The 15,019-nt window shown below is 42.1% G+C and overlaps 1 protein-coding gene across 1 annotated transcript in view; it reads right to left on the reverse strand.

Moving 5' to 3' along the window:
* Positions 1 to 14,561, reverse strand: part of LOC121922194 (cationic amino acid transporter 2-like) — a 19,479-nt gene extending 4,918 nt beyond the window's left edge. The window contains exons 1-9 of the mRNA XM_042451299.1: positions 14,200 to 14,561; positions 12,776 to 12,931; positions 9,987 to 10,152; positions 8,314 to 8,450; positions 7,500 to 7,722; positions 6,845 to 6,981; positions 4,418 to 4,520; positions 2,864 to 3,006; positions 1,194 to 1,360 (exon numbers count right to left, since the gene is read on the reverse strand). Of these exons, the coding sequence (XP_042307233.1) occupies positions 1,194 to 1,360; positions 2,864 to 3,006; positions 4,418 to 4,520; positions 6,845 to 6,981; positions 7,500 to 7,722; positions 8,314 to 8,450; positions 9,987 to 10,152; positions 12,776 to 12,931; positions 14,200 to 14,539 (1,572 nt within the window). The 5' untranslated portion in view covers positions 14,540 to 14,561. The remainder of the gene's footprint in view (positions 1 to 1,193; positions 1,361 to 2,863; positions 3,007 to 4,417; positions 4,521 to 6,844; positions 6,982 to 7,499; positions 7,723 to 8,313; positions 8,451 to 9,986; positions 10,153 to 12,775; positions 12,932 to 14,199) is intronic.
* Positions 14,562 to 15,019: the final 458 nt, after the last annotated feature.

Raw genomic sequence — 15,019 nt, forward strand, 5'->3', positions numbered from 1 at the left:
TAATAATAATAATAATAATAATAATAATAGATCATGGGAAGCCTCACTACAACACCACAATTTCTCCTTTCCTTATAATTTTGTTGATAATGCTACAGCACCTCTCAAACTTTGTGTACTTTTTAAGGCTTGGCATATCTTGATTGAGACCTGGGCCTTAGCCAGATGTAGTTGCCAAGGAGTTGTACCAGAGAGAGCTATAAGCCTGAGCCAAAAAACACAGTAACTACTTCAGCTTGAGGGTCCAAGCTGGCCTGGGTGGGCAATACTAGTCCAAGATCTGCAAAGACTTCACTGCCTTGAAAGATGCTTTGTGCCATAGCTCTGGTAGCTCACGCAGCAAGCTCTACATGGAACTGAGGAGTTTATCACATAGGAGGAATTTCTCTTAATTTCGAATGAAAAAAAAAGTGGGGTCAGAACTCATTCAGCGAATTTACATGAATTCGAATTGCATTTGAACTGACTTCTCATTGCCTGAAAACAGCTTGCCATTGCCCGAAATTGCATGTGATCACCTCTCATGCAATAATGTGAAACCCCATGATTGCGTTCGGACTGACTTCTCATTGCCCGAAATCGCGTGTGGTAGTCTATTCTTTCCAATTTCAGGATTGGAATTTTTTCCAATGTCCAGTGCTGACTGGGTGGTCCTCCCAGCATTCAGAACACTACTTCCCTTCTTTGAGTAGTTCTGTAAATACAGATATCTGGGGGAGGGTGTGTGTGTCTAAAATGTTCTGTTTTGGACTGCAAGTCCCAGAATCCTCTGACCAGAAGACCTAGTGGCCCTACTACCTGGGAATTTTGGGCACTGTAGTCCAAATTATCATTTTCCCAAGTACCATCTTGAATCACTAAACACTTGTTTAAGTAGGTAAAATGCCACCAGCTTTTGAAACACAACACAACACAACACACACACACACACACAACGCAAGAAGGCTACATGAAGAAGCATGTGGAGAAGAACAAAGAAAAGGTAATGAACCATTAGATCACAGACTGTAGGTATGTCCTTTAACTAGAAGCAAAGTTGGTAGGAAATATAACTGCTTCACAAAGACTGTCCCTTGCCTATTCCTGTTTATAGGTGTTTCTGGATTCAGCCCTCAGCTATTGTTAAATTCATTGCACCTCATCTGGACATGAATTTACAGAACAGTACCAGTAGGGAGGTCTTTTTAGCTTACCATGAAATCTGCTTCCTTTGGGCTCTGAGGCTGCCTCCAGATGATTAAGGAGGCCAGTAGAATAGCCAGGAAGAGAAGGAAAAGACAGGCAATGCACCAGGCACTTCCAGACAGCAAACATGACAGTCCTGTTGTGGCCAGCACACTCACGATGCAGACTAGAACAGCTGGACAGAAAAAAGCCTATGAAAGTATGGTGGAGCCAGAATATATACACCTCAGGCAAGACCATCCCTTACAAAAAGCACTTATCAGAAAAGACAAGACCATACTCTCCAACATTTCACAGATTTACACCAGAACACTGGTTGGTAAGTAATATCAAAGTGTAGTTAAGATGGCAAAAGTGATTAATGAGGAACAACACATAAACTAGGAGAAGTTGTAGCAGTTTGTTGAGTCTACTGGAAGGGGCAGGATTCCTTCATCTCCTCTCCTTCTTCCCACTAAGTTAACTGAGTATCAATTACTTTGAATTCAGTAAACTGAAGTAAACTGAGGACAAAAGGAGAAAGTCAGAAAAGAAGAGAGTAACTGGGACATTTTGAAAGCAGATGAAAAACTGGGATGAGAGACGGCAAACCGGACTTGTTCCTGCCAACCTGGGTCAGTTGGAGGCTGTACAGACATTGCAGAAAATTTTGTGAAGTGGTTATTTCTGTTTGCTTCAGGTGAGTCCTGTTCATTCAGCAATAGTTTTACACTAATAGTTTCCCTGTTTGTTTCCCATTTACCAACAATAACTGAATAGCCCAGTCTTACATGATATGAAAGCCTCCAGAGCAGGGGTCGGCAACCTCTGGCCCGCAGGCCGGATGCGGCCCGCTGAGGTCTTTCAGCCGGTCCCTGCACACTCCTGCCGCCACCACCGATTGTGGCTTTTCGAGACTTCGCCGCCATATTGAGAAACAAAATGGTGGCGGCCTCTAGGAGGCCCATTGCGGTGGCCGGGGCCCTGCTACAGGGCTCTGATGGCGGCAGCAGGCCTCTGGGAGGCCTGTTGCCGTCGCTGGGGCCCTCCAACAGGGCTCTGGCGGCAGTGGCAGACCTCTAGGAGGTCTGTTGCCGTTGTTGGGGCCCTCCAACAGGGCTCCAGCAGCAGCAGCAGGCCTCTAGGACTTTTTTGCCAGCCTCTGACAGGGCCTGGGGCCCCGTTAGGGGCCAGCAAAGAGGAGGAGGCCTCCAGTGCTGGCAGCCGCCGCCGGCTTTTTTGCCAGAGGAGGCCTCCAGCGCTGGCGGCCCCCACCAGCTCTTTTGCCAGCCTCTGATGGGGCCGGGGGCCCTGGCAGGGGCTCGCAAAGAGGGAGAGGCCTCCAGCGCTGGCGGCCCCCGACAGCTCTTTTGCCAGCCTCTGATGGGGCCTGGGGCCCTGGCAGGGGCCGGCAAAGAGGGGGAGGCCTCCAGTGCTGCCCCCACCCCCAGAGGGTGGAAACTCCGCCCCGGCATGCGGCCCCGCCCCTGTAGGGTGGAAGCTCCACTCCCCCGGCTTCAGCCCCCCCAGTTGTCTGACGGACAGCAACCTGGCCCCCGGCTCAAAAAGGTTGCCTACCCCTGCTCCAGAGGTTTTGACTGACAACTCCCACCACAAAAAACAGTTGGTTAAAAACACTGGGCTGGTGAAGGCCAGCATAAGAGACAGACTAAAATGAGGTTGCTGATCTAATACTCACTGGTTATAAATAAAGTATAGGATACTAGGTTTGAGGAATACTGGGATGGGATCATAGGAGGATGAAGAAGGAGTTCTGCCCAGAGAATTTTGCCAGAATTCTTCATTTCTGACAGGTCTGGAGAACTGGGATCAGGTTGGTATCTGAAAAGCATATTCATTTACTGTAAAAACCATAAGCTGGTACTGTTTTATTTCCATCAAAGTTGCTTGTTGGGAGTTGCATTCCTAGCAGATTACACAAGCAGCCCTGGATGTCCATCACTCAAGAGAAGCCTAACTTGGAAAAGTTACTCTTATGGCCATAATTGTAGTCCAAAAGAGTAACTTTTCCAAGTTAGGCTTCTGAGTGAAGCTGATAACTAGATGGCAAAAAGAATGATGAGAGAAAGCAGAGATGATTAAATAGATTAAAGCTGTAATTGTATACGTACTTATCAAGGATATGATACAGTATTTATTTCTGAGTTTAGGGATATAATTTAAAAGTTTTTAAATAAATAAGTTTAACTGATTAAGTAATTTAGCCCTTGTTGTCATTAATAGCATTAATTTAAATTCTAAGTGGGCTTAATTCTTAGATCTTCTCGATCCGAGATCCACAGTGCATATGCTGCTGCAAAAATATCAGCAATTCCATATACCTTTGCTGTTTCCTTAGTTCTACAGCATATTTATAAATGATGCAAGTGCAATAGAGGAGACTGATATGTTATGTGGAGGAAATATTTGCAGGGTAATTTAAGTTTCCTAAGGCTTCAGCCTTGGATAAAAAACCAAAAATATTTAAATATCAAAAAATGTCAAAGCCATGTCTGTTAGGGTCTAGCTTTAAATTAGCAGAGTAGCATAAATGTCTACTTGCCTAACAATGTTTCTCTAAGAACTGAGATTAACTCCAAAAACAACACAAATAGTAGCTTGCAGTTCAAACAAAAATTTACTACACTGGTACCCCGGGATACGAATGCGCCGCGTTACGAAATTTCCGGGTTACGAAAAAAATCCATTAAAAAAAACTGTTCCGGGTTACGAAGGTTATTTCGGGTTACGAAAAAAATTTTGGTGCTTTTCGGCGCTTTTTTGCACCAAATCGCGGCTTTCGCTATTAGCGCCTATGGGGCTTCGGCTTGCGAATGCTTTTCGGGTTACGAATGGCGCCGCGGAACGAATTAAATTCGTAACCCGGGGGAGCCCTGTAATGGTTTTAATCTATATTTACATAGAAGCTATATACTAATCTAGCTAGTGAATAGTTCTGGTTTCACCCTCTCTCAGAAGAAAGTTGAAAGAGGAGAAAGATGGAAGACTAACAGTTCAGTTGAAGATCTTGAGAGAGGGAGATCTGTTAATCCCAAATCTAAATCACATGGTTAGTTTGAAAGAGAAAAGAGACTTTGCATGCAGGAAATCCCTATTTATCTAAAGAGGGGGAAAGAGAACGCAAAATTTTTCCAACAATATTATGTCAAGGCAATATATTTTCTTTATGGATATAGGCACTCCCCCTGCCCCACCCCATCGGTGAGAAATACAACATGAACAGTTTCATTACCTGAGGAGAAGAATACAGATGGCTACTAGAGTGTAGGCCAACAGGGTTCCAATGGACATCATGTCAATCAAGGCCTTCAAGTCAAAAAGAAAAGCCATCACAGCTGTAGAGACAGAAAGGAGGCCTATTGCAAATGCAAGTAAACAAATATTTTTCTATTATCTCCTACTTTCTAATTTTATCTTATCTACTACAGTATATTGAAATTCAAAAACTTATCACACAACACTATTATTCTGCTATTACACTATGCCTGGAGTTTATTGCACTACAGTATGGCTCTCCCAGTGCTATACCACTGTTGGCTCATTAGGAAATTTATTCTTTTGCTACTGGAGACACTCTGGAAATGATTGCCACTCTCTGCCCCATCCTCCTATGGTTTAGTAACCACTTTGAGTGAGAATGTCTCATTCTGCTTCGTTGTGATATTGGAAGCATAGTGAGTGTGGTGAGGGTGTGGTTTCAGTGTTAGTCCCTTGGAGATGCCCTGGGGGTTTCCAGCAGGGAGATGCCAGACTACTTCTATTGGTTGGGATGGGATGATACTAGGATTCTCAGGAGTTCCCAAGGGAACCATTGTGCATTTGTTCTCCATTCGCTAACAGGATTTCTAGAATCATAGAATCGTAGAGCTGGAAGAGATCACAAGGGCCATCCAGTCCAACCCCAGGCCATGCAGGAATTCTCAATCAAAGCACCCCTGACAGATGGCCATCCATCCTCTGTTTAAAGACCCCCAAGGAGGGAGACTCCACTACACTGTGAGGATGTGTGTTCCACTGTCAAATAGCCCTTACTGTCAGGAAGTTCCTCCTAATGTTGAGGTGGAATCTCTTTTGCACCCACTGTTCCAGGTCCTGTTCTCTAGAGCAGCAGAAAACAAGCTTGCTTCCTCCTCAATATGACATCCCTTCAAATATTTAAACAGGGCTATCATATCACCTCTTAACCTTCTCTACATTATTTTAAATTATATATGTATTTAAAATAAGACAGTTCAATAATATAAGGGTTAATGTGCAAACCATTAAGTTCAGCAAAAGGTAAATAAAGAGTAAATATATAAAAGTTGAAAGGGTAATATTCAAAAGTAGAAATGTACGCATGTTGGTTTGCGGGAGAAAGCACAGAAAAAATGGTAGAAATAGCATGGTGTGCACATCATCCTTCTGATCTGGATAAGGAATTATAATTGCACCATTGTGCAATTATGTTGTTGTTTTTAAAAAACACTAATCATGGAGCAGGAGTTGGAGCAAACAAGATGTTTGTAAATGGTATTGTTGCATTTCAAGTATCAGAAAGCAAACACAGTGCAGGGATATGCACTGCCATTCTGCTATCCTTCCAAGTATGGGAGAAGTAATTTTCATTTGAATGGTCCAAAGACAACAGACTAGTGTGATAAGCACCTCTGTATTTCAGGATGTTGTTTGTTGTTGTTTTTTAAAAAGTATTATAAGCAAAAAGCACTATATACAGGCTGAATATTTCTTTTCTGAAATGCTTGGGACCAGAGGTGTTTCAGATTTTGAATTTTTTTGGTTTGGAATATTTGCATATACATAATCTTGGAGATGGGACCCAAGTTAATACGTGAAATTCATTTATGTTTCATATACACCTAATACAAATAACCTGAAAGTAAATTTATACAATATTTTTAGTGATTTTTATACATTGAACCACTTCTGGAGTATCGGTGCTTGAAACATTTTGGATTTTGAATGCTAGCTCAACTGGTAATGCTAATTTAAAAAAAAAAATTAAGAAAACCTTTCCAGTCACTGGCATCAAACGCTTTACATCTTGCCTGGAGGCATTACTGTACTACATATCAATGGCTACATGTGTCTGGATATCAGTTGCTGTGGCATAAGAGCAGACTTAAGTCTTAGCAGGTTTTCAGAAGCATCTACTCGGCCACTGTGAGAAACAGGGTTCTCAAGAAATAAGTTTGTGTCTTTCTTATGTTCCATTAAAAATGGAACTAGGTTCATCATCCAAGTCTTAGGACCTTATCACACGAGCACTTACCACTGTCAAAACATTGCCCAAACGTTGCAGAAGCAATGGAGGTGGGATCATCTGTCATGTTTCTCCTGTGTAATTGAGGCTTCCCACTTCTCTCCTGGCACTGAAATGTTCATGAGAAAGCCTCCGAGAAGCCATTTTTAAAAATAACTGGATCTTCCGTTATAAAAAATGGCTTCTCTGAGGCTTCCCCATTAACGCTTCAGCGACAGAAGGAAAGCGGGAAGCCTCAATTACGTAGGAGAAGTCTGACAGACGATCCCACCTCCGGTGCTTTTGCAACGTTTGGAAAATGTTTTGGCAGTGGCGAGTGCCTCGTGTGATAAGGTTCTTAGTCCATTGTCTACTGGCCTAATGTGTGTTCAACATTAGGTCTTTTTACAAACTTACCTGCTACTGCTCCAGACACAAGAGTTGCAACCATAGGGCTTTGTCGACTGCTCACTTTGGCCAAAGGTTGGAAGAGGAGTCCATCTCTGGCCATGGCAAATAAAATCCGTGGCATTGGGAACATAGAGCCCAATAAGCTACAGAGGAAGAAAGAGAAAGATCAATAAGCATAGAGAAAAATCTCTCAACATTTTCCTAGTTTTAAAACAGAAATAACTGTTTAATTCAGCTTTTTTCCAGTCTGCCCCTTAAGATGGGATGGACTGCAGCTCTCATCATAACTATCAACAAACGGCCATGTTGATGGGAATTATAGAGGTTGTAGCCCAACACAACTGCACAGAAGAAGGTTGAGGATGGCTGCTTTGAATAAGTTGCTACTTTGAAAATGACAAACTTCTTTAGACCTTGAACACTAAGGTGAGATGACAACCTTAGAGGAGAATTAAACACAAGGGCCACTACACGCATGGACCAAATGGACTGCACAGCATTTTCTGGGTAGGAAGCAGTAAGGATGGGTGGTATGTTGCCTTCACACTCTGCTTATGGACACATCCTAGAGGCATCTAGATGATTACTACTGGGGGGAGTGAAAGGACACTAGATGGACACCTAGATGGACACATATACCTCTTCCTGCAAGACTACTTACCTGGTGGTCAGAGCACAGAGTGACCCCACAGCTACAGCATACTTGGCCATGCTCCATCCAATGTATTCAAAAGCTGTTGGCAAAGGACTCATCATGTCCAAAAGGTGATAGGGCATCATCAAGGTCAAGGCAGCTGAAACACCAAAGTAGGCCAGGAAGCAGATGAGCAGAGAGAGGACAATTCCAACTGGGATAGATTTTTGGGGATTCTTCACTTCTTCTCCTGGTACAAAGAAGACATGAATACCCACATTATTATTCTGAAATATGCATTTTGTTTTTTGGATCAGAGCATATTTGTCCTCCTATCACACTAGCAATGGAGCAACAATGTGGTACTTTGGGTCCATCCAAAAGAATGCCTCAGGATTTCCTTTACAGCAACAAACACATAAGTATGGAGCCCTGGTGGCGTAGTGGTTAAATGCCTGTACTGCAACCATTCACTCAAAACCACAAGGTTGCAAGTTCAAGACCAGCAAAATGGGCCCAAGCTCGACTCAGGCTTGCATCCTTCCGAGGTCGCTAAAATGAGTACCCAGACTGTTGGGGGCAAAGTAGCTTACTTGCTAATTAGCTTACTTGCTGTTCACTGCTATGATCTTTGGAATAGCGGTATATAAATAAAACAAATTATTATTATTATTATTATTAATTATTATTTTTCTGCTCTTTCTCTCAGGAAGAGAAGTGAGCACAGGACACTTTTAAAAACAACTAGCTCTCTCTACAAGGCAACATCAGCATTCCTTTTTCTTTATGAGCTGTCAGAGGTGGTAATCAAAAATGTATCCTTGTCCCTTCTCTTTCTTACCTGTAGTGGCAATGCAGTCAAACCCAACAAAACCATAGAAGCACGTAGCAGCTCCAGCCAGGGTTCCACTGAAGCCAAAGGGCATGAACCCTCCAGCCCCAAACTCCAAAGTGCCATTGACAGCCACAGATTGATTGCTTTGAAGGAAAGTGACATAAAGTAAGTCAGTATGAGAAGGATCTGACTGCATGCTGTTCTAAGTTAACTACCATATGGGATGGATAAGAGAAATTAGTAGTGGACACCAGCCTGAACGAACAGGAATCAAGGGAGGGACCGGGGGGGGGGGGGGGGGGGGGAGGAAGGAAGGAAGGAAGGAAGCGCTTTCTGAATTTATTTTTCACATTAGTGGATTTTGGATGGGAGATAATAGACATGCCTATATAGGCATTTATTTAAGCAAAAATTTGCTTCTTTGCCCTTCATTTATTACAATCAGCTCTCTGTATCCACAGATTGTTTATCCATGGATTCAAGCACTCATTGTTTGAAAATATTTTAATATATATATAAATTTCCAAAAGCAAACCTTGGCGGGATACAAACCGCCGCTTTGCGGCGGTCCCCCGCCGGCGCCATGCTCACGTGGGCCGCAGCAGCCAAACCGCGCGGCTCCCGTGCGGAGCAAAAAAGAAGCTCCATTTCGGACTTCTTTCCGCGGCGCACTGATGACGTCGAGGTGCCGCTGGTGCATTCGTGACGTCATAGGCGCCGCGACATGTCTGGACGCTATGCGTCCAGTACGTAAAGATGGCGGCGCCCATGTGGAAGGGGCGCCGCCATCTTGTACGTATTGTATACGTACTAGGGTTAGGGGGGTGCGGAAGCACGGCCCCTTCCTAACCCTAGTACGTATACAATACGTACTATATGGCAGTTTGTATCCCGCCCTTGATTTAAGCCATTATATGGAATGAATGCTGCAACTCTGAAGCTTCATATTGATTGCTGCTTCCCTCTTGCCGCTTGCATACACACACAGAAGGAGCCTCCAAGTTTTACCTTCAGCCTACCTAAGGGTCATGTCAAAATCCATAATTCTGGCCCAAAACTTGCCCTCGACTTATACATGAGGTCAACTTATAGTCGAATATATACAGTATATATTGTATTTCAATCTATGTTTTACCCAACTTCGAGCTTGGGAAGAGGTGGGTAATAAATTTTAAAATGTTGTTTTTGTTGTTGTTATTCCCTGCCCTAGGGTCTCTCTTTCATCATTATCCATCACTTAGAAAATGAATCCTATATTTTACATAGCCACATACATCAATATACAGTATCTGTAAATTTCAAGGTCAGTGGAACCTTCCTGTTTGGCAACAGATTTCACTGAGGTAGGGCAGTCTGGCATCATGAAGATGCTGTCCCTTTGGAAAAGGGGAGATTCTGTGGTGGATTTCACCAGCATGACCATTCCTTGCAAAATCATAACAAAATATCATAAATAAAAATTAATTATAGGCCATTTGGGCTGCACTTTGTTGAAAGTTAACAAGAAAGGCATGGCTTTAGTAGCTTGGGAATGGCATTCACTTTTCTTATAGCTGATTAAATCTGTAGAAAGATAACTATACAAAGATTATGGATGGAAAATCAATTATTTGTACACTGCAAATTTGTTGCAGATAATTTGTTGACTAGCCTGGATACTACTGTAGCTGTTCTCTTACCTAGTTCTGTTGGTAGTATTTCTTAAATCAGTCTCATTCATTCTCCAGTTTTTCAGGTCTCCTTTGATGAATCCACTGATTATTATGAATAGGAGAACAAGTATATTAATAGCTGTGAATATTTTATTGACTGTGGTGGATTCTTTTACCCCAATGGAGAGGAGGCCTATGGAGACAGGAACATGAGAAGTAAGACTTCATGGCTGAAAGTATCAATTCATTCATGAAAATATCTATCATTTTTCTGCCCACTGTGGCTCTCAAAGTGACATATGATAAAATAGATTTAGGACACTCCCTTAAAAAAGATTAAAAACTGTTTTAAAGGCTAAGTCTAAAACTACTGTAGTTTTATACCAAAGTCTTTTCAATATTATTTTGACTACCCAACAGAAGCTCAAAAATGGTGGCACCAACTTGACCTCCTCTAAGAGAAAGTGCCACAACTGAGTGAAACTCTGAAGCTGCATGGACTGCAGTTGACTCAGTTTGAAACTGTAAGATAAGAACAGTTGCTGGGGACAGATGCTTGAGAAACTGCCCTTTGCAAAGCAGAGCATGTGTAATTGCTTATACTGCATGGAAATGAAACACAAGACTCTTTCAGTATCATCTTAAGAAGCATATGTTATCACCATACAACACCTTTTGTTTTGCTGGTTATTGTTACTCCCATGTCCACTTATTCCATTCTTACAAGGTTGTTTGTAGTGATGACTTCCAAAGTTTAAAAACAAACAAACAGGGATGTGGTTTGCTGAGGTGGTCTGAAGGGCACTTTTCCTCCCCTGTTTTTTTTAATTCTTATAGTGCAAAAGTATGATTTTTCTGCTGCACTGTAGCACTATAAATAGAGAGCAAAATTCCAGAGGTGCAGACAAGATTCAGGAAAGGAAGAGGCACCAGAGACCACATTGTAAATGTAAAATGGTTAATGGAGTACACCAAAGAATTCTGGAGGGGGGGGAGTGACCATATATTTTATAGACTATAGCAGCATTTGACTATATAGATCATGAAATGCTATGGAATACACTCAAGGACATGGGGATGCCCCTACATTTGATAATCCTGATGAGAAATCTGTATCAAGGACAGGAGGTCACTGTCAGAACTGAATTTGGAGAAACAGAGTGGTTCCCAATAGTTAAAGGGCTCAGGCAACGCTGCATCCTATCACCCTGATTGTTCAATGTATATGCTGAAAACTTCATAAGAAAAGCAGAATTAGACTCAGGAGGAGGAGGAGTGAACATAGGAGGAAGGAATATCAAAAACCTAAGGGGGATGGACTAGATTACTATTGTGGCATCTGCCAGCTCTAAGGAGTTTATCACATGGGGGAACTGGAAGTATAAACTGTGATTAACCCATGATTAACCCGCAATTGCGCTAATGGTTTTTACATGATTTCATGTGCAAAGCACTATTGTCCCGTGAATAACCCATTAACCCCCACTTGTGCACAATTGCGCAAATGGTTTTCACACGATGTTGAGAAAAAACATGATTAAAATGCCATTATCCCGTGACTAACCAAGCAAGAAACAACAGTAACTTAGTCACAGGATTTTCCTGTGAATGACTTTTTGCTGTTTCTTGCCTGGTTATTCCCTGGTTCTTCATGGGATAATGGCATTTGTGTTAATGTCATTTTAAGCATGTTTTAATGTCAATTGCTCAATTTTCACGGGTTAATCATTGTTTAAATTCCCATCCCCCCATGTGACAAACTCCTAAGATTCTTTGATTCCTACATCTGATCTAAAACATGTATAAGGAAGTAGGGATGTGACAAAAGCTCATTGCTATTCATTAAATATTAGGGTTGTTTTTGTTGTTGTTTTGTCCATGCTCAGCTCTGTTGGATGAGTGTGGCTGTTAGTCCATCTTGCTCTGTAACTCAGCAGCCTCTTGAGATCCACTGGTTCACCAGGGGCAGGCCCTTCAGTGAGAAAATTGATGTTCAAGATGGTTGGTTTATTTAGGTAATAAAAGTAGCATTGCTTCAGTCATTAATTTAATTGTATGAGTCCCAGTCAAGGCAATTTGAATTATTCCTCTCATCTGTAAGGAGGAGAGGGAATTTCATTGTAAAGTTAAACACAGGCAATCCTCCCTTATTTGATACTGCAAATAGAGTTTTATGGCTCATACCACTAATTCCAAGAAGCGTTAGGGAGGAAAAGCCCTCTTTCTTCTGGAATTTGTCAGGAATGGTTCGCTTGTCTGTGAGGGGTGACCATGTTTAAATATCTTGTTCTCCACAGAGGAGCTAGAAGAAGAATAACATTTCCCTCTTATAAGGAAGTTGCCAAAGAAGGTAGGGCTGTTTTCTCAGCAGGTGAAGCTGCTGAGAAAGGAGTTTCAGAAGGTGGGGACTGTACTTTCTTTATTGATGTGGTTTTAAATTACCTTTAATTCAATTGTATTTTAACATTATAACTTGTTTAACTGTTTGTTGTTTTGTTTTTGGTAGTTTTATCTTGCCTTTTGAAGTTAATCTTGTGAGCCACATTGAATCTCAGCATGGAAAAGAAGGGAGGATATGGATCGCATAAAATAAACAAATAAACTGTTTTGTTGCCAGCTCTGGCTCCTAAAACATGAAAACCATTTTACTTTCAATATGAAAAGCTTGGACATTTTGATGACCAAAAGCTGTGTGCCAATCAATTTAGGAGTGCAACAAAAATAGGGTAATAATTTTAAAGAAAACCCAAAAATTGTAGGGAGAATCATATCTAGGTCTCTCCATAAAGACAAAGATGAATGTCCTACAAACATACCTGCTAGGATGATAATGAGACAAACAGCAAAGATATCAGGGTGTTCAGCCAGTCCTGGAGAACTCATGGCCATATGCTTGCTGAAAAAGGTTTCCATTTGTTTCCCTAAGAGCTGATCAAAAGTAGCACTCCAGGCTCTGGCTACACTGGAAGTACCTGCAGACAATCAGTTAGTAAACAAAATGACCTTGTAAAATGACAGGTAAAATCCATCCGATTTTAAGAATGAGGGATATTCAGAACTTGGAAAAGTTGCCATGCTGCCTGGGAGATCCAGCTGGCAGTTGAAGTCCAAAAATGTGTCTTTTCCAAATTCTGGGAATATTCTAGAGCTATGTCATGAACATGTATTTAGCTTTTTACAAGGTTTAAAGGCCTTCTAATGTGAACTTTTGTGGAACAGCAATATTTCCAAGGTGTCCTTCATGGATTCTGGACCAGGTAAAGTCAGACCATTGGTCCATCAAACCCAGGATGTCCCTTGCCTTCAGCCCTCCTCACTTTTAAATGTGTCCCTGAGGGTCTTCCCAAATTGGAATTTGGACCACAAGCCCCCCTCCCCAAAATGTTCCTGGAACCTGGAATTTTCTAAATGCAAAGCATATGCTCTGCCACTAAAAGAATTAGCAAAACCTGGGGATCCTCCAGTGGAATCCATGCAAGGAGCGAGCGACATGTCTAAAGATGCTCAAAAGCTGGTCTGTATATTAATAGAAAACACCATTACACTATAGCCTATGTGTGCTCTTAAAGTAGAGTTGCCATATGACCCAGATAGTTGGATTATACACAGAGAAGATTTTCATACCTGGCTGCATGGCTGCTAAAACATGCTCCAAACGTCTCTAAAAGGGGAAGGAAGTGCCTGTGTCTGAAAGCCAGACACATTTCTTGAATCGCCATGGAAACATGGCTCCCTCAAGCATCCCTGAATCATTTCACAGGGAGCAGATTTCCTATGAATGCAAACTTTGCGTTCAGAGAAATTCTGCTTCCCAGGAATGATTCAGGGATGCTAAGAGGGAGCCATGTTTCCATGGCGATGGAATTGGCCCAGGAAATACTTCAAAAGTTATCAATTCAGAAACCTCTGAAGTTTCAAAGAAGCCCCACAAAAAGGGCCATAAGAGAACACATAGGCCAAGAAGTGTCAGGCTTTTCTACTAATGCACAAATTACATTTTCATCATCTTATGACATATCTTCATGGATTACTCGGTGACATACTTGCTATATTTTTAGCTTGTGTGAATCTACCAAATTAAAAAAAATAATTTAAAAAACCCAGCAAAATAAAGCAGAGGTAGAACATTTCCCCCAGTTCTGCCTGCCTGCTTGGTTGCTCTTTGTTTGGCCCAAACCTCTGGTATCAGCAAAACCACATGATGACATCAAAATTCAAAATGGTCAAGGTATATTTGTACCAATGATGTAAGAAAGCAGCAGGTTCCACCCAGTGATGAATGCCCACAGCTCTCCAACTGTTATGTAACTGTAGAGATAAGCTGATCCAGTCAGAGGCACTCGCACTCCAAATTCAGCATAACACAATCCTGCCAAGATGGATACTAGGGCAGCAATAAAAAAGGAAATGATGATACTAGGGCCAGAGGTGGTCTTGGCTACTTCTCCTGCTAGGACATAAACCCCAGCCCCCAGTGTACTGCCCACACCCAAAGCCACTAAATCCGTGGTGGAAAGGCAGCGGCGCAAGTTCGATTCTCTGCAGCCAGTGCTTGTTACTACTTTCCTACGGGAAACCATCTGAAAGAGGGAGAGCACATCATGCCAGGCTGACATCTGAAAGAGAAAGATGCCAGAGAGTGTATCAACACTAATGCAGAAACAATATAATCCATCTGACAATTTAAAGCAGCTTTCCCCAAACAAGTGTCTTTTTGATGCATTGGACTACAACATCCATTGTTGCTATAGAGTGCAGCATGTCTTGCTGGAGATGCAAATTGCAATACAACATGGTTGGAGGGCCACTGGTAAGAGAAGGATGTTCTAAAGTCACATAAGTAGCAAACAGGATAGAGATCCAGCAAGCATATTCTTATAGAATCATGGAGCTGGGAAAGGCCATCCAGTCCAGCCCCTTGCCATGCTAGAAGATATAATCAAAACACTCCCAACAAATGGCCATTCAGCCTCTATGTAAAGACCACCAAAGAAGGAGATTCCGCCACTTTCAGAGATACGGTGTTCCATTCTCGAACAGCTCTTAGCAAAAAAATTTTC

The sequence above is a fragment of the Sceloporus undulatus genome, chromosome 2, assembly GCF_019175285.1.
Source record: "Sceloporus undulatus isolate JIND9_A2432 ecotype Alabama chromosome 2, SceUnd_v1.1, whole genome shotgun sequence".
In the NCBI taxonomy this organism is placed as follows: Eukaryota; Metazoa; Chordata; class Lepidosauria; order Squamata; family Phrynosomatidae; genus Sceloporus; species Sceloporus undulatus.